The 20306-nt window shown below is 34.6% G+C and overlaps 1 protein-coding gene across 1 annotated transcript in view; it reads left to right on the forward strand.

Moving 5' to 3' along the window:
* LOC150080805 (bleomycin hydrolase) overlaps window positions 1-20306 on the forward strand; it is a 163088-nt gene that overhangs the window by 20336 nt on the left and 122446 nt on the right. The window contains exons 2-3 of the mRNA XM_090381004.1: window positions 13021-13175; window positions 19855-20007. Of these exons, the coding sequence (XP_090237130.1) occupies window positions 13021-13175; window positions 19855-20007 (308 nt within the window). The remainder of the gene's footprint in view (window positions 1-13020; window positions 13176-19854; window positions 20008-20306) is intronic.

The raw sequence follows: 20306 nt of genomic DNA on the forward strand, positions 1-20306 counted from the left end.
ATTTTTATTCTCTGCCACGAGTCTCATTAGTTCATCTGCCATCCATTTAGGCCTAAACTTTGAACAGTATTTCTTAGTTGGGATAAAAATCCTAGTAGCTTCTAAATTCCTTGAATGCTTCCCATTTAGGATTTGCCATTGGTAACATCATAAATTGGTCCCATTGTATAGAATTTAAAAACTGTCTGAGACCACTGTAGTCTCCTTCACGAAAGCAAAAACTCTTCCCTTTAGCTCTGATGGTAGTTACATTTTAACGTAAATCCCACATCAGCACACTGTGACCACTGCCACTTAATGGTTCCTTTATCTGAAGGCACCTCCGTAGCCAGGTGAAAAGGAGCAGCAGTGCATAGTACACGCTTCTTGATTAGACCGGGGTTCGAGCCCGTCACCACCAAATACGGAGGATGCGGAAAGGTCAGGGAATGACCACCACATATCCCGGAGCAATATGGCCTTAGTTGCTAATGCTCCTAAAAATCCAAATAACAATAACAATCCTTTATCTGAAGATTTTTCATGCTTGAAGAATCACTGCTGGTGATCAGATCAAGAGTATTACTCCATCTGGTTGCTTCTTGAACATGCTGCTGCTGCTGCAGAAAACAATCATCCAATAAATCCAAAAAAGTCTTACTAGTTTACGAGTGACCAATCCACAAGGTCCAGTCAATATCTGGGAAGTTAAAATTCCCCATTATAAGACATTTTGATTTACTGGCCCAAGCTATTTCTTTGCAATTGTTCGTCCTATTCATCAGAGTCATTAGGCCTATAACACACTCCTATTCTCATTTTTTGCTTTCCCAGTGCTGATGTCAAACCAAACTGACTCAAGATCTCACTGTCCACCCGAGTCAACTGAATGCACTGCCTTTTTTTTTTTAACGGATAGCATAACCCTTCCTATCCTGTCTATCCTTTCTGTACACATTGTACTCCCCAAATTCCAATTTTGCATTCCTTGTATCTGTCACCACATCTCTGATATCCCAACAATATCTGTCCTTGATGTCTTGACCAGCACTTCAAATACTAGCTTTGGTTGTTCATGCAAGTATACATGCACCTTTCTTACTCTTAGTTACCCTAACACAACCCATGTATTTACTTGTTCCATGATGACTCCCAGCAGTGAAATCTTGAAATCTTCAGCATCTTGCTTTCCAGAGTGCTGCTCATTCCAATAGAAGCAGTGGAAGAATCTATCTGTGAATCCCTCAAGCTAGCAGTTTTCCGACCTACCTAACACTGCCTCGATAGGATCAGCAAATATTCTTGCACTCTTTCCATTTAAGTGTATCCCATCCTTGTAGAAGCAGTCTCTCCTTTTAACAAGCACAGACCATGCCGAGAAAAATTCTACCCCATGAGCTTTGCACAAGTAAGTCTGCAGATCACCTATTTTTAATGTCATTAGTGCCATTGTGTACAGTGATATCATCTTTTTTGCCCTTAAAAGATATCATTTGCTCTACATCATCAACATTTGCCCCTGGTACTCATCACAGTACCGGGGGGGAAAAGTTCATACCCCGGTCCTATTCCACCTATCCTTTTTGCATAATATATTTACTGTCTCCCTGACAATAGAGTCATCGACAATAACTAGCTCCTGTGGGACGAGCACTTCTGCCCTGAAGATTGCCGTTGTGTTGCCTGATGCACAACTGTGACAGGCAGCTGAGAGCCCCATTTTAATTCCTTCGAGAATATCTATCCCTACTCTTGAAACTCTGATAGACACCCATCAGAATGCTGATTTTGTTCCTAATTTCTTGACACTCTCTGCGCCTAGTGCGCACACACACACACACACACACCCTCAGCTAGATTTCTCTGTATATCCCTCTTTTTCAACATTTCCTTAACTCTGAGAGAAATGATGTTTACTTCTTGCTGACAGAATATCCGTTATATATGCAAGGGATTCGTTTCTATTAGAGAATTTGTCATTCCTTTCAACTTTGCTTATGTCAGTTAGACTGACATTACTGTTTGAGAATGCACAAGATAAACTTCACTAAACTCATTCTTCAAAGAAAAGTTTTAAAATCTTGGGACTAAAAGAAAGATTTTAGGGTTGGAAGAATAATTAGAATCCTTTCAATAATTAAACAATTGAAAGGATTCTAATAATAGCTAATAATGAAAGCCTGTTTGTTCTGCTGTGATATGAAAGCTTTTTATGTAAGCTCTCTAAATTTGCAGAATTTAGAGAGGTTACATAAAAAGTTTACCTGCATAATACATTGTACGTGAAATTTTAAAGCAATTTATGTAATAAATTGCTTTAAAATTTCAACATACAATGTAGACAACTGAAATAAATAAATCTTCAAAACAAGAGAATCAGCATCCACATCCCTTACATCTGCTCAGTGCTGTATACAGTTATGCAGAATGTGGGTGGGGCAACCCACTCCTATTAACAGATATCCCAGTAATCTTTGCAAATTGAAAAGTACATTATTTCCATATCTCTGAACCCCTTCAAACATGGTGTTACAATTATCCCCGCCAAATGCAAAACATTTCTTATCCAGGCCACTTTTCAATAATGTTTCCAAAAAATAAAATAGTACCTGTTGTCTCATCTTGCTTGCTATCTAACTCTATTAGCTTAGCCTTTGAGTCACCATTTCACCACTCAAAATAATGGAGAAAATTTTAGACCCATGATTACTGGAATCTATAGAAACTCCAAAAAAAACTCAAAATTCTGCAGACTTAACAGCTTCTTCAACAGAATGGACTGCTAGGAGAGAGTTAACTAAAACTTCAGTCTTTGGTTTTGCAAGGTAAGGTTTTAGCAATTGTAGAATCAGAACATATCAAGTTCAGTATATCTGATGAACAGGACATTGAGTTGTTTGAGTTGTATCTGTGATGTGAAAATATACAATAGGCAAGGATACCTTCAGCAATACAGATACTTACGTCAAGCCTTTTAGTAGCATTTATCAATAAAGTCAGTCATCTTGCTTGAAGATTTCTAACTTCTAATGTTTCTCTGATTTCATGTGGATGTCCAAGTCACCAGAACCTCTACTGGCAACTTGACTGCAAACAGTGCATTCTCCACCTCATCTACTCTGCCCTTTTGAAAACCAGAATGTTTATTCTCTAAATCATCTGTAAACTTGCACTTCCTTTTTTGGCATTATGGGGTTTCTCAAATTTATATAAATTAAAGAATTATTAGGCTGATTACTTCATAAGTTCTATATTTATATATAGAACTGATGTTGATATTTCTATAAGTTCTATTCATTCAAACTGCTGAAAGAAAAAAAGAAATGTAAGATTGTTACTTAAAAACACGTAGAATTGTATTTTCAATTTAGAATAAATTTATTTTATTAGAATGAATTGCAGGTAAACATAAATAATGATGCCGACCGGGCTAGCTGGGTGGGTAAAGTACCTGCCTGGCAACCCAAAAGTCATGGGGTTCGAATCCCGCCTCAGGCTTGGATCAAAGTACTGCAAAAACCTTGGGAGGTGCATTATGGCCACAGATGCCGATGCACCAACAACTACCAAAAAAAAAAAAAAAAAAAATGAAGACAAAATTTATTTTTAATTGTCTACTCACCAAGAAGGTAAAACTACCAGAATTGGAATGAGGAAACCAAACTGCAAAAGCTACAAACAAATTCCAATTGTCTTTGAAATCTCCACGATTTCTGTGTTGTTAACAACTGGAAGTGGAGATTCTTGGTAAATAAAGTATGCACATTACTGCATACTTGATTGGTATACACCTTTCAAATTTTACCAATGTTACGGATCAATAGATTTTAAAATTTTAAGTGCCAAAATTCCGGACATTTTCAAAACTTTAAAAATTCCTCCTGGACTGTCCATGGTATGTAAAAAAAAAAAAAAAAAAAAAAAACGAGGACACTTGGTAGTCTTAAATTAGATCTCCTCACAGGTGCCAATTCCCCAATGCTGCAGCTTGAAGAACTGAAGCTTTTCTTTGCAAGAGTACCTTTGTTACCCTCACTAGTCTTGTTGCCCTTCTCTTAACCCATTCCAACAGATCACCTTCCAAAGATGAGGCTTCCAGACCTGTATGAAGTACTCAAGATGGGGCATAACCATTGCTTTATACATTAGGATAATCACCTTATCCCTGCTGGCAAAATTCCTGTATCATTGACAAAACCCAATGAACTGTCCTGGCAGCCTGTAATGCACTGCTCAGAGAACTTCATATTTGACTGAGTAGTTATCCTCAGGTCATTTTCATTCTCCACTGACCTGAATGTGTTACCATAGAGTTGGTATGTTAATCTGGAATTACTACCATCCATATGAAGTACCTTGCATTTGTCAGTGTTAAACATCAACTGTCACTTCTCAGCACCTCTACCTAATTTGTCTAGATCTTGTTGCAGAAGCATACCTTTATTACTGTGAGTAACCACTCTGCTAACATTTGTATCATCTACAAACTTAGATGCTAAGCCTGATATATCTTCATTAGTATCATTAATAAATATAAGAAATAACAATGGGTCCAGCACTTATCCCTGAGAGATTATATTAATAATAATAGTGCCCATTAATAACCATTCTGTCTTTTCCCACTTAACCATCCTTTTATCCATAGCAGGAAGTTTGTCAATGTCAGATTGCTCCAATTTGTCAAACATTGTGAAAAGGTTTTCTGAAATAACAGTATATAATGTAAAAATAATTTTTTTCCATCCAGTTCCTCTGTTACTGCTTCAGTTTTGGATTGGTCAGACAACATTGTCCCTTAGCAAATCTATGTTGTGACTGCAGTATAACTGAATTCCTGTCTAGATGGTCTTGCATTACTTCTTTAATGAGTAACTCCATTATGTTCCCTGGAAAAGTCAAGCTAACAGGTCTGTAATTAATAATATTTCCCTTTGGTGTCTCTTTATGAATTGGGGATACATTTGCACATCTCCAGTCCATAGGGATGTTTCCTGAATCCAGGGATGTTTTCATAATTATGGCTAAAACTTTTCTTACATCTTTTGCTGCCTCCCTTGGATATCCTAATTGGATAGATCCAGTGGTGAGCTATGAATATTTTAATAATGGGCTCGCAGTTTTTCCGCTTTCTACCAAGTAAATTTGATTGGTCATGGAAGTGACGTCATCAGCGGCTTCCGCTAGAGGCACTTCCCACGCTCGCACTATTAGTAGTGTGATTAGAGTGCGTGATGTATTTTTTGTGACCGGTATGACATCTCGAGTCAGGGGCTGATTTAGGGGATTGGACAGATACGGCTTATTACTCTTTAACCACGCGTATAAGTGAATATGTAAAACGTTCCTAGGTCTATCTAACAAAAAAAAAAAAAAAAAAAAACCCCTTAAAAACCTTGTTTACGATGATAACTGGATACGACAGTGTATGGAGTTCTAACTTTTTAGAATCTTTGAATAGCATGGCATCACAATCATGCTTCCTGAAGTTACTACTGCAGTAAGTATGATTGCAACAATACAAATATTGTCAACAATTTCTTTTTTCGTTACATTTCATTGTTAGGTTCCCCTAACAGCTACATATGTCACTTCAGATACAAGATTGGTACATCAATCAGTGCTATTTTACAGAGCTATTTAGATACGTTGCACTTGCAAGTATACATCTCTTACTTTAGTTATCATAAATCCATTGTATCTTGTCTTCCAGAAATTATGAAAATCTGTGAATGATCAAGAAAATATTTACAATAAAAAAGCTCTTTTATTTCGTAATCATATATACAAATCAAAATACCTAAAAGAAACGCGAAGGATGTTTTTCACAAACCATCTACCGCACGTGCTTGTCACACGCCCAACTTTTTTATTATTTTATTATGCACAACTATGGAAATATAATGGATACATATTTTTCATGATAAAATTTTAATATTGTGAATAAAAAATAACATGAAATATTTCACAAATAACATAAAACCTATCACAAAACATTCCACAATATGAAAATAAATATTACATAAAAAAACTTTCTAGAAAAAGTACACAAAAAATCACAGATTACATGAAAAAAAATTTATTCACAAGATTAATTAATTTAAAAATAATTTAAATAATAAAAATAATTTAAAAGATAAAATTAATTTACAAGAAAAATTTATTCTAAAAATTGCCACGTGCAATTTACTTCTTTATTAAGATTTGTTGTCAATCTTCTTCTGCTTTATTTAATACCTGAGCGATGATTACAGAGGAATGTTTTGACGTAACGATCCGGATCAAATTGAAGCAGTGGTTTTCCATTTAGATGTATGGTCATCATAATCTGCAACGTGTTTAATTTCCAACATTATTCATTCATTCACACGATATTATTCATTACGCTGAAAGCTTGCTCAGCTTCAGCACTGCTAATCACAGTGGTTTCAAAGATATTTCTGGCTTTCTTAATTAATTGAAAAGGGAATTTCAACCAATTTTAAGGATAAATTGTCTTCGACAAAATCTCTAAAATTATTACTTTTTATTTCATATTTTATCAGAAAACTTAAATTTCTTATTCGGTTTTCAACGGCTTGCCACCGAGACGAAAGTTTTTTCGCATTCCATGATTTCCAGTAGCATATGTTTAAAATTTCTTTCAATGGTATCATTATTTTCTTTATTTAATTTAAAATCACCCTGTTGCATTAATAACTTATCCTTTAAGGATAAAACAATGCATTTAATAATCTGTCACGAGGTAATTTTTTTTCTTTCGATTTTGATTCCTTCAAATTCTTTCCACTTCAACATGCTCTCAATTTTAGCTTCATAATTTCCTTCAGAATTTTTCAAATTAGCAATAGTATTCATAGTTTGAATAATTAATTTATATATGTTTACCATTGTGATGCTGCGACTTTGTAAAGCTTCTGAAAAGTAAGGAGCTCCTGCAGGATGTCGATCATTAGTGCTAAATGGTTAAGAAATTCCAAATTTAAAAGTCCATTTAATAATCCTGGATTATTTAACTTCTGATTCAAAATGTTTGCACAAAGCGGGATGATTCCTCCAACCCACAATTGCCGTCCCCAAGCTACAAGCTCATCGTTGCCCAAGCACACAACCGATCTTTATAGTTTCCACATAAAGTGCTTTAGCAATCATCTTTAGCAATAGTTTTTTGGTGATTGGTAATGCAGTTTTTTTTTTTTTTTTTTAAATATTGCCTGTATGCCATTATATTTTTGACCATTTTCTACACAGTGAAAGGCTCGACAAAGTTTCAAAATCTGCCAACATTTCATCTTGGTAAAGTTTACTTAATATCTTAGTTGCCTCAATCTCCCTTCTATGTTGCTACCCTCACTAGTTCTTTGAATACAGTGCAAAATGTCGGAATCACACAGATATTCAGCTACTGTGACCATGTAAACATAGACAGGAGAAATTTACTGAAATGCATGGATCACTCACTTCTCCGAAAAACATACACCCATTTGTCGGAGTAAAGGGGAACCACAACACAGGTTGACCAGAGGCTATAATCCGTGTCGAGAATCTTCTTAATCCTCTGACTGGCTATGGAAAGCATATTGACTAGTGTGACTGCATAGGTTTTACAGACACCACTAACATTGTGGAATGGTAATCCCTTTCACCCTTAATTTGCACTTTCTAATTACCTAAATTGCCTCAAGGCCAGAGGTGAGAACAATGCATACGAAGTTCTCTCTCCTAATCCATCGTTATACGGAAATTTTCTTCGTTCAATGGAAACTATTTTAAATGTAATTACCAAGGGGAATCAAAATATTTGCTATAAAAAAGTTTGTTAAACAGAGGTCTGACTGTAATTAAATCAAAAATGAAGCAATTTTAAAATACATAATTGATCGATTGCGCAATTAAAATGCTGGGAATGGGGCCTTGTTCGCCCCACCGTGCTGTGGATTCTCAATAATTGCATCCAGTATTTCATTTGTAAAATAAATGATCGTCTCAACAATGGGCTCGCAAATTTTCAAAAATAATAACAATGGGCTCTCGCGAGCCCATGCGAGCCCACTATAGCTCACCACTGGATAGATCCCATCCACCCAATGTGCCTTTTTTTACATTTAGCTTCAATTTCTCTTCCACTTCCCTTTCAGTTATTACAAAATCATTTAACTCTCTGTTAGTGTTTGATAAGCTTCTATCCTCATTCTTCCCTAAAGAAATCCTCTTGTGTGAATGTAGATGGAAAATACTCATTCAATTGGTCAGCATCCTGAGCAGGATCATCATCAGTTAGACCATCAACATTAAATGGACTAATGTCATTCAACCCCTTCCTTCTGCTGTTAATATAAGCATAGATGTCTTTGTTGGTTTTCTTTGCATTCTTTGCCATTCTCTTAATCTGCCTGCACTTGCCTAATCTCCTTTGTGATATGGTTACAGACTAGTTTATATCTACCATAGATATCTATGTTGCTTGATATTTTATATGCATCCCAAGCATTTTTCTTTTTTACCATAAGTCTCATCAGTTCATCTGACACCGATTTAGGTTTAAACCCTGAACAGTATCTCTTAGTTGGTATAAAAAGCCTAGCAGTTTCTATGATTGCATCATTTCATGCTTCCCATTTAGAATTTCCAACAACCCACATTTAGAATTTTTACAACTCATTTCCAACAAAAAGATGGCATAAACAACCCACACTGTTAGTGCCACTGTGCAAGTCTTACATAACATATTTCCCAATCATATTGTTTTAAGATTTGGTAGCATTGCATGGCTTCCAAGGTTCATTGACCTCAATGAAAATAACTTTTTCTTCTGGGCTATCTGAAAAAGTTTTTTGTAGTTGTCCTTTGAATATCTCTGAATTAAAAGCAAAAATTCCACAAGTAATCAGACTAACCAATGAAACCTTGTTACTTCATGTCATTGAATATTTTTAGCATGGATCAGGTAGCAATGTAACTAATGGGGAAGCATACTTATCTAACTTAGTTTTTAGGTGCAATAGCATATATGTATAAAGCACCTAGTTTTCACTGTGCCCAGCAACATATAATTATTTGATTCCTAATGGATGGATTTTCATAAAATTTTATATTTGGCTCATTTAAAAAAAATTGACAAGCTATCTCAAAATTTCTGATGGTCCAAATTTCATTAAAATTGGACCATTAAAAATCCAAAAGTATTTCTTTGTTAGTCTGTCTGCCCATACTGTACATGTAATAACTCAACTCCCAGTGGATGGATTTTGTGAAATTTTATATTTGGCTCTCTTAGACAGACAAAATTTCATTAAAATTGGAGCAATACAAATCTGGCAATTATTATTTCCATCCCTCTGCATATAATAACTCAACTCTCAGTGGATGGATTTTCATGATATTTTATATTTTTCTTTTTTAGCACGATTTGTTGAGCCTTCCCAAAACTCACTAAAATCAGTAGAAATCTGGAAATTATTTTTTTCATATACGACACAGACTATCCATATAAGTATATTATGTAGGTAATCCATAAACATTATGTTGGTTGGAGGTATGAATGGATATTATGGTGGATATTCAGAAATGACTGTAATGGTTGGAGGTATGAATGGATATTATGGTGGATATTCAGAAATGACCTGCTCTGTTTTTGCATAATCATTGCCAGCGCTTTTTTTGGGATGGTGCGCAACGGTACGGCATACTGGCACCTTTTGTGACGTGTGACATTTAGAAGCAGTGCACTCCTAAATTTGTAATATTCCGTAAATTTTTTTCACTTGTTTACCTACTATTCAAATAAGCTTAAAATTATTTAACTAAATTTGCATTTTTCACTGTGTTAAGATATTTTCTATATAAAACTGTATAACCATTTTTATAATTCTAAATTACTCAGTCGGACCTCTATTTAACGAAGTCCTTTTATAGCGAATTATTCTGAATTCTCCTTGGAAGTTACATTTAAAATAGTTTCCGTTAAGCGAAGAAAATTTTCATATAGCGAATGGATTAGGAGAGAATTAACTCGGTACACACTGTTCGCATTTCTGGCCTTCAGGCAATTTAGGAAATTAGTGCGCGAATTAAGAGAGCTAAAGGGATTACCATTCTGCAACTTAGTGGTACCTGGTAAAACCTATCTGACCACCTGTCCCACATACGGAGAAGTTGCACTGGTCGGCAGTCAGCAGATCAAGGGGTATTCCCAATGGTCTCTGGTCCACCTTCTACTGCAGTGGTGTCCAAACTTTTCCCGTACAGGCACCATATTAAAAAAAAAATTCAAAGTTAGATTTCTTCAGTGTGTTACATTTTCCCTATCTTGTTGCATGTAAAAGTAAAATTGAAAATATTCGAAACTTTTAAGTATAATACACAATTACATTTACTGAACAAAACATTTAATTAAAAAAAATTTTTGATAATTAACAAAATTTAAAATGCTGTTTTAGTTCACTTTCCGTGCGGGCTGTAGATTGGACACTGCTGTGAATCAACTGTAAGCGCCCCGTTCGAGAATTAGGAGAGCGCAATTTACTTTTACCCTGACAAATAATCATCTGTTGTTTTGCAGAAGTGCATTATCCACATTTTCCTGGAAATTCTCCCTATCTCTGTTTCATGGTCACAGTACCCGAATATCCGAATGACACTGACATTTTGGACAGTTAATACCGATGACGACAGAAGGAAAACGAGGACAGCGATGGTATTAAATCTTCTAAATAAAACTTGTTGGAATTTGGTGAAAATGAAGTTAGAAAATTGTTAATTAGTTTACAGTTAAACAAAAGAGATACAATTCGTGGATTTTGCAAATACCTAATTGAAAAGATGGTTTCGGAAGAATTGAAGCATTTGATGGACACTCTGAGTACGATATCAATTTCATCGAGTGAATGTGAACGAGGATTTCTTTCTTAAAATTGTAAGCCCGCCGCTGACCTGCTTCGATCCAGCAAATTTTGTCAGTTCGTGGCTGCTTCGGAAACGTCATTCAGCAAGAGACACACAAAGAGGAAGAAAAGAAGTTGGCACAGGGTGTCGGATGAGAACTTAATAAAAATTTAGAATATTCTACAAAAACTTTATTATGAAATTATTTTTACTTATGTTATTTATTTTTACTTATTATTTTTAAGGTCCGTAGTCTAACGAAGGATCCTTATAATGTCACTCGGTTGTCCGTCTGTTACAGCATTGTATCTCTGGAACCGCTTAACCTATTGACTTGAAATTTTGCATGGATTTGTACATGATGTGAGCCAACATAACGCCATATTGATCATTGTTGACAAAAATTTGTTTGAGAAATGGGTGGTAAATGTGTTGGGGGGGGGGAATGTTTTCGACAACCTATAGCTTATTATACACCATTGGAAAGAGTTCAACAAGTAGGTTTAAAATATACTCTTAAAATATTTTTAAAATTAAAAATGGCGGTGCCAGACAGGAAAATGTGAGTAATTTTTGTGCCCCCCCCTCTTTTTTCCATCGCTAATGGAGCTAAAAATTTAAAAATCACATTAGCTATGCATTATTCGATGCTTATAGAGGGAAAACTATTCCGATTGAAATCTAGCATTTACTTTTTGTGCTAAAATTGAAAAACCAATTTTTAATTGCACTGCGATAGCGTGCTTCTTTGTACTAAGTAACTCTCCTTTTGGTGACAAAAAGGTTGCTAAATAGTTAGTTAATAATTCTATAAAGGTCATTTATAAATTTTGCAACGAGAAGTGGGGAGGCGCATCTTACATACAGTGTTTAAGATGCGGTGGTGGGGAGGTGCCTGCGTGGTGTCTTGCACGGCCCTCACCTGTCAGTGCTCCCCTCCCCCAAGACTTTAATCGCTTCTCCAGGAAGAAGTCGGAGTCGCTTCTCCCACCCTTATCGTTCACAACAACTGGAAAGACTCAAATAGACAACGGTTTCGTCAGTTCCTCAGTTTTAGGCCAAGCCGGGGTACTAGAAACTTTTTTTCAGTTACCATAAAGCTCTATTTGAGATACTACACTAACGACCATTCGTGACTATGGACCCTTCATCCTGAGTGCCTGGCACTCAGTAGTTGACCAATTTATTTGCTTATTTTACTCACATTTTATTATCTTTTTATATACTTGAATAATAAATTTATGCTTAATAAACTGTGTTAATATACTAAATTTGTTGTTCTTATTCCAAAAACATTACTACTAAAGTAACAATATCAAGAAAAAAAAATTTTTAGAGTACTTTTCATATCCTTTTAATTTTCAATTTTTCCTGATAGCAAAGAATGAGTACGGCACCTATTTTTTTTACAAAAAAAAAAAGCACCGATCATTGCTATAATAATCATGACTATTATGAATGATAATTAATAATAGTCATGCCTATTGTTAATTATCGTTAATAATAGTTTAATGATAATTATTAATCATTAAAAATTATCATTAAATAGGCATGTTAGAAAATAGTAACGTGTTATTACTATTTGCTAACATGCCTTAAGTGCAACACACTGTGTACGTTAACTAACTTGTTAAGAACTAAAATTTGCATTATTTATACTGTTAAAGTTTTTTTACAAAATTAATTTTTTATAAATCATACTTCAAAATAAAAACTATTAGTTTATAGTGCCACACCATGTATTTCAGCTATTGAGTACCTATTTCCTTAAAACACAGTGGTAAAATATGTACAATGTATAAACATCTAAATTAAGTTTTATTTGCTAGACTTTCTTATTATATTAATGAGCTGAGTAGGAACTGTAGCGATTAAAATCATTACAAATTAGATTTTGATTCTTGATAATTTTTAATTATAAAGACTGACTAGTGTGTCTTTAAAATGTGTTCAAGAACTAATGAGAAATTCTGTAATTGGTTTTGGTGAACAGGTAAAGTTATTTTATTTTTAAAAATTGTTCTATATGTGTATATATAAACACAATTCATTATTTTAATCAAATTATGTTTAACTTGTTTAATTCTGTATGTATCATTGGATATTTATGAATAAAAATTAATGTTCATATTAATTTATTATATATTTATTTATTTTCAGTCTTGACACCTGAAGTCTTGCAGAAATTTCGAGAAGCTTTTGAGTCTGATCCCAAAAATCTTTTGGCTTTGAATGTTTGCACTAAACAGGATCCTCTTGAGATATGTCTCAGTCGAAAAACACTGGAAAAGTCTAATCATGTTTTTACACACAAGGTATCTATTTATTGAATGATGTTCTTCTTTTCAGTCATTAATTTTGTTTTTACGTGTGGCTTATTTAATAACCTTATTGGTCCACTAGATGTGACCGGTTTAACTCTTGATGATCTTGTGCAGGTTGCTGAAAAACTGAACAGATACAATAGACTCTTGATTTTCCGGGATAGTAAAAAAAAAAATCCCGGATAATTCATTTCCCGGTTAACTCAAAAATACAGAAGTCCCCGACACATGTAAGAGATACGTTCCAGGACTTCTTACGTAAGTTGAATTTTACGTAAGTTGGGAATGACTAATAACATATTGCTACTATATTATTATTGACAAATCTGAATTCAACGTGGTACTTGTTAATGTGTGACCATTTTCATACATCCTTATTTTCTAATCCAAATTGATCGCTTTCCTTTTCTTGGTAGATTTACTAGTACCGCTGTCACTTATTCTCTTAGTTGGCACCATGGTAACAGTCAAATTTTGAAAAGAACTTCATAGGGTTAAAGTGAAAACTCATTATCACCCCACGTGAGTTCACATTTTACTAAAGCACATTTCTGGAGGTCACTACCATAAAAACAATTTGCACTTTCCAATTTATTGGGCTTTTCTGTTAGCGCAATCCGTTATAAATGGGTTGTAAACTGATCTTATTGCATTTGCGATAATACCAATAACTGGAATTCTGTGGGTTTTTACGTTATTATGGTGAAATGTGTTCCCCTTCACTGAAATCTTCAAAAACATAAATAAATTTTAAGAATCCTCTCTTTTTCCTTGTTATTCCATATCTCACTTGTGCAATTTGTGTGTGCTGCAGTCATCGTTATTGATTGCTTATTATTATCTTTTTTTGTTTGTTTTAAATTTTACAATCCCTAAAAAAAAAAAAAAAAAAAATAGAGTGAAAAAAAATTTACCTAAGTCCGAAGTGGCATAAGTCAGGGACTTACTGTATCAAAAAATGTTCAGTAACATATGTAAAAAATATGGCGATAGATAAAAAACGAAAAAGCTTGCCGAGCACTACTCCATGTCCGATATGATGCTTCCCTTTATTTTTTTTTTTATATTGTTCATTTTAAATCTAATAGCTTCCCTTTATTTTTTACGATGTTGCGTATGGTTTGGTCACCAACATTATAATGGTTCATTAAAGATTTAACTGATGCACCATTTTCAAACTTTTGAATAATTTCAAGTTTTTGTTTAACTGAAAGTGCAACTCTTTTGCTTTCACCCATCATTTTCTCGATTTCTAAACAAAAAAATGTATATACTATAAAAAAAATTCCGACATCCCTGACATGAATAATGAAACAAAATTTGGCTTTTTGCAGTGCAACGAACACAACAATTGACGCGATGCACTAAAACAAACTAAACATTCATTCCCTTTTTTTTTTTGAGTGGCAGGCTTCACGCCTGCGGGGGTTGCAAGATAATAGGTACACTAATCTCCCACTGACAACTTATAATGCCACTTCTTGTCGCTTATTTACGACTTGAAAAACATCTGCTTATACCTATTCTAGTTATTACTTGAATTTTATGATTTCTGGTTTTTTTTTTTTTTTTTTTTAAATTTGGAGTCTTGAACTGTCCCAGTTAATCGCTTCCTGGTTAAACCGATCTCAGTAAATCGAGAGTCTGCTGTAGTTTGTGTCTAAATTCACACATGATGAACTTTTTAGGGATTGAGGTGCCAGAAGTGTATCAAATTATAACAGAAAGCCAAATAATATTGTGTTAACTGAGACTGAAGTGGAAGAGAAATTGTTGAAGCTAAATAGGCACTCTTGAAGTAAAAATGCAGCAGTTGGTTGGGATCTATCTATTTATGTTAAGGGAGTCAGCAAAAGAGGTAAGTGATCCATTAGCCATAATTATGAGGGCATCCCTTAATTCAGGGGAGATCCCTATGGACTGAAGATTTCTGAATATATATTTCCCCAATTCACAAAGAGAGACCAAAGGGTGCCTTGAGTAATTATAAACCTCTTAGTTTGACTTCTGTTCCAGGGAAAATAATGGGATCACTAGTTAAAGAAGTAATGCACAAAACCATCTAGAAGAAAGTCAGTTATTCTGCAGTCACAGTATGGATTTGTTAAGGGGGCGATTGTCTGACCAGTCTTGTATGTATTACAATCATCATTTGTATTTAGCAGTCTAATACTATGATGCACTAAGAAAGGAACTGGATGCAAAAAAGAATTTTACATCATAGGCTTTGATTTGAGAAAAAGTTTTACAATGTTTGACATAAAAGGCTGCTGGACAAATTGGAGCAGTGTGGCATTAAGGACAAGTTTCTTCTATGGATAAAGGGATGGTTGAGTGGGAGAAGCAGAGTGGTTATCAGTGGACATTACTCTCCTAGACTGTTATCTGTGCTTGGCTCATTGTTGTTTTGTGTATTTATTATTGATATTGACGGAGGCATATCAGGCTTAATGTATAAGTTTGCAGATGATATGAAAGTTGGAAGGGTAGTTATTGACAGTAATCAGTGTATGCTACTCCAACAAGAAAAATTAGGCAGTGGCAGTTGAAGTTTAACATTAAAAAATGCAAGGTACTGCATATGGGTAGCTGTAATCCCAGAATGTGGTACCACAATCAGGTAGTAGAGAATGAAAAGACTTGGGGATAATTGTGCAGTCAGAGATGAAATTCTCTGAGCATTGCAAATGGGCTGTTAGGTATTTTGTCAATGATATACAGGAATTTTTTTTTGAGCAGGGAATAAGGAGGTGATTATCCTGTTGTATAAGGCAATGGTTAGGTCAACTCTTGAGTACTGCATATATTATTATTAGCCATATGGTGCAAGGAAGCCTGAGGCTTATGCTGCACCAGCCAAAAAAAAAAAAATTCTGAATTACCCTGTGGGAGGGGGGGGGAGGGAGGGGGGGGGGGAGAGAGAGAGAGAGAGAGAGAGAGAGAGAGAGAGAGAGAGAGAGAGAGAGAGAGAGAGAGAGAGAGAGAGAGAAAAAAGAAGTAGAAGGGAATCGCCAAAAAAGAGAAGAATGATGATATCCAGCTCAGGACCCTGAGTGTGCCAAGCCCATACCCACCAGATGTGAGCCCCTGGGGATAAATATGTCTGAAAGCATCATTTGCAGAAGGATGTGGATGCAGAGAAGAGCAACGAGATTAGGAAGATATCGATGGTATTTTACCCAGAAGTTCTGCAGTGTCTGAAGAATAGGCAATTGTGAGGAGATCTGATTGAGGCATTTAAGGCTTTGAATGGATTGAGTAAGCTGATGACATTCTTCTTCTTGCTTAGGCTACACATATGAGGGGACAAATTCAAATTGAGGAAGGATGATTGTAGGACAGATGTGTGGAAATTTACCTTCATTCAGCAGGTTTATTGTTTTTTGGAACAAAATTGCATTTTGTATTGTAGAAGTAGTAATTTGAATAAATTGAAGGAAGAATGAGATAAACTGTTATATGGGATGGGCAGGTGATATGGGGTTTTTTTTTTTTTTTTTGGCTGATGCTGTATAAGCTTGCTTTATTGCATCATTTTACACTACTAATACTAATAATTTTCTTGTATTCTGTAAAGCCAAAGTATGTGTGTGCCATTATGCCCAAACGTAAAGCTTATTGTGTATTCTTTTTAAAAATTTTCTTATGTGTGCCTAGAAAATTAAAAAAAATACTAAAGAAGTTTACCTTTTTTTTTCCAGTAGAAGTATTGTTTTAAATCACCAGTGGTAAATTATAGCAGTAAATTATCAGTTTAAATTTCCAATAGTAGTATTGTTTTATTATACATTTCCTGTTATTGATCATATACGATTATGTATACACCATTTATGTATACGATTATGTAAACACCATTTATGTATACGGTACCTTTCTGATTTTAGAACACCATGAATTTCTGAAAAATAGTTATAAATTGGAAGCGATTTTCCCATTGGTATAATGAGAGAATGGATTACAAAAAATAAAATATGCACTCCAAAAATTCAGTTCTGTGCCCTTTGCTTTACTTATTTATTAATGATATTGATGAAGGCTTATTGTCTATCAAGCCAGTTGTTTACAGATGATATAAAGATTGGTATAGTGGTTAATGAGAGGAATCAAGGAGTGCTACTGCAGAAATACATAGATAAATTAGATGTGCTGAGAAGAGACAATTGAAGTTTAACATTGGTAAATGCAAGGTATTTTATATGGGCGGCAACCTGGACTAAAATACCAATTAGGTGGTACCACACTTAAGGTGGCATAAAACAAAAGGGTAATTATGAAGTCTGACATGAAGTTCTCTGTTCTCTGAGCTGTGCAGACAGGTTACTCTATTCCCCTCCAGATGTAGCTGTTTGTAATTAGTGTTCCACTGATACACTCTTTAATTGCATCTCTAGCTGAGGGGAGAAAATGGGTGTCCAAGAACAGCTTTTGGGGTTCTGTCAGTGATATGCAGGCTTTGCCAGTAGGACAAAGAGGTGATTATTCCATTGTATAAGACAATGGTTAGACTACGTCATGTATATTATGTAAAAGTCTGGAAGCAAAGCTTCATTTTAAGAAAGTTATGGATCTGTTGGAATGGATGCAGAGAAGTGCAACTAGTTTAGTCAAGAACACAGAAGGGTACTCTTACCACAGAAAACTTCAGTTCTACAAATTGCAGTTCTTGGAAACTGGATACTTCCAGAAAGACATGACTGAAGTCTGAAGTGTGTAAGGCTTTAAATGGATTGAGTAAACTTGAGGATGATATTCTAAATCTTTCTCAGACAGCATGCACAAGGGGGGGAGGACATAAATTCAGATTTTAAAAGGTGGTTGCAGGATAGATGTGTGCCAATTTGCTTTCACCAGTGAGTAATTGATTGTTAGAATAAAACAGCATCTGAGTTGTGGAATTGAGTAGTTTGAATAAATTTAAGGAAGAATTAAGTCAAAGTTTAAGGCTATGAAAAAGATTACTGATGTACAAGTTAGTGTTATGCATCATTTCTGTATGTAGTAAAAATAACCAAAGTTATTTACAAGGCACTGCTTCAATATATTAGGTATTCAGTTGCAGAGTAATTTTTGTAACAACAGAACTTCTCAGAGACAAATCACCGTAGACACCCATTTTCTCCCCTCAGCTAGAGATGCAATTAAAGAGTGTATCAGTGGAACACTAATTACAAACAGCTACTTCTGAAGGATAGCTGCTGTTCATCAAGTGCATTATATTTGTTACAAAGTAAATTTTTGTAAACAGCAGCACATGACGTCCTTTCTTCAACTAGAAGTTCAACAATCGCATTATTTCGAAAAATGGTGATGTGAGATGGCCACCATGCTCACTGGATTTGACCACCCCAGACTTTTTTCTTTGGGGGCTATCTCAAGGATAAAGTGTATGCCAATAACCCTCAAACCATAGAGGCCCTAAAAGAGAACATCTGGCATGAGATAGCCGAAATATCTCCTGAAACTCTGAGAAATGCCATGGAAAATGCAGTGAGAAGAGCACATGTTTGCAAGCAAGAAGGGATGGTTATTTGGCTGATATTATTTTTCACATATGATGTAAAAAATTTCCAAGAATAAAGCTTTCATTCACCGTTTAGATAGTTCATTTATTGCATTTCTTTCTAAAGTTACAGAGAAAACAAACTGTTCAGCTTATTTTGCGCTACCCTGCACCAATCTCCAACCAACGAGTCACCGGGATTAAATATTTTCCCACAGGAACTAAGGTAATGCGATACTGCCAACTGGGCTAAATATTTTTATGGTGCGTAAGGTAGAAGTTCTTAATATGTTTCACTTGTGATATACCCATGATAGTGAATGGATTTGAATGTAGCATCATGGGTATGTCTACATTTTTGTTCCATCTTTTATTATTTAGTTTACCTTCCTGTACTCTTGTTAACCCCTTTCAAATATATTTTAATGATTTAGTGGCTAATGTGTTTCAGCAAGGAGATTATTTGAATATTAGATAGTAGAAACCTGTCTCCCGGTGATAGGGATGGTAACCAGGTTCACTGGAATGGATGGATTATGATCCAATATCTGATCTCATTTAGCCTGGGCTAAGTCGTTGCTCTCCAGTTTTAATCATGCACATTATTATTTTATTTTTATTTTATTATTTTAATGTTAATGTTTTAAACAACAGCTTTGGATTGCCAGATGTCAAGAATAAGCCACGTATGGACTTCTACCCAGGTATTGGTTGATTTTCAAATGCTTTCAAATGCTTTTTTAGCAAATCATGGTTGAGAGCCTCTTCATTTCCTTTACATCACTTAAATTTTTGAAATATAAGTCTAGGTTAAAAATGTTTTTAGTATGTGTTATATCATTATGGTGTGAGGCAGAAGTTCTTAATGTGTTCCTACTTTTAATACCCTTGGCAATGAATGGCTTTGAATGTAGAATCATGGGCATGTCTCTTTATGTTCCCCTCTTTTATTATTTGGTTTTTGGTTTCCTTACAATACTCATGTTATACCCTTTCAAATGCTTTTTTAGCAAATCATGTAACCCCTTGGAAGGTTGTTAATTTCTTTTAAATCGCTTACATTTTTAAAATATAAATCTTGGTTAAAATGTTTTTCATTATATCATTTGTCATGTTAATGTCTTTTAAATTTATTATATTTAGTTTTCTTATTAATTTCTTTACTTTCAGATAGACACAGAAGGAAAACCAGTTACCAACCAGAAGAATTCTGGACGTTGTTGGATATTTGCTTGCTTGAATGTCATACGTGTTTCTTTCATGAAACAATACCAATTAGAAGATTTTGAGTTTAGTCAAGCTTACCTGTTCTTTTGGGACAAAGTAAGTCACACTGTATGAGATTATACCATTGAGGTTGATCAAATGATTAAAAGACTTTGATAGAATTACTTGTAATGCAGATTCTTTGAAGATTTATATTCCAAAAAGTTGCAAATCTGAAGTGAAATTGCTTGATACATGTTACAAAATCAGAGTACTTGATAAAAATCAAAGTTTGATGATTCTGTTTTGAAAATCAATTTAAAAAACAAATTTTAACAAATAACATGCATTGGAAATGTCATTCAAATTCTTAGCTTTTATCATAATCCCATGGTTTTATCAGTGTGCATTAAGAA

The sequence above is a fragment of the Mastigoproctus giganteus genome, chromosome 9 (genome assembly GCF_048544385.1).
Source record: "Mastigoproctus giganteus isolate SK-2022 chromosome 9, ASM4854438v1, whole genome shotgun sequence".
NCBI classification, from domain to species: domain Eukaryota; kingdom Metazoa; phylum Arthropoda; class Arachnida; order Uropygi; family Thelyphonidae; genus Mastigoproctus; species Mastigoproctus giganteus.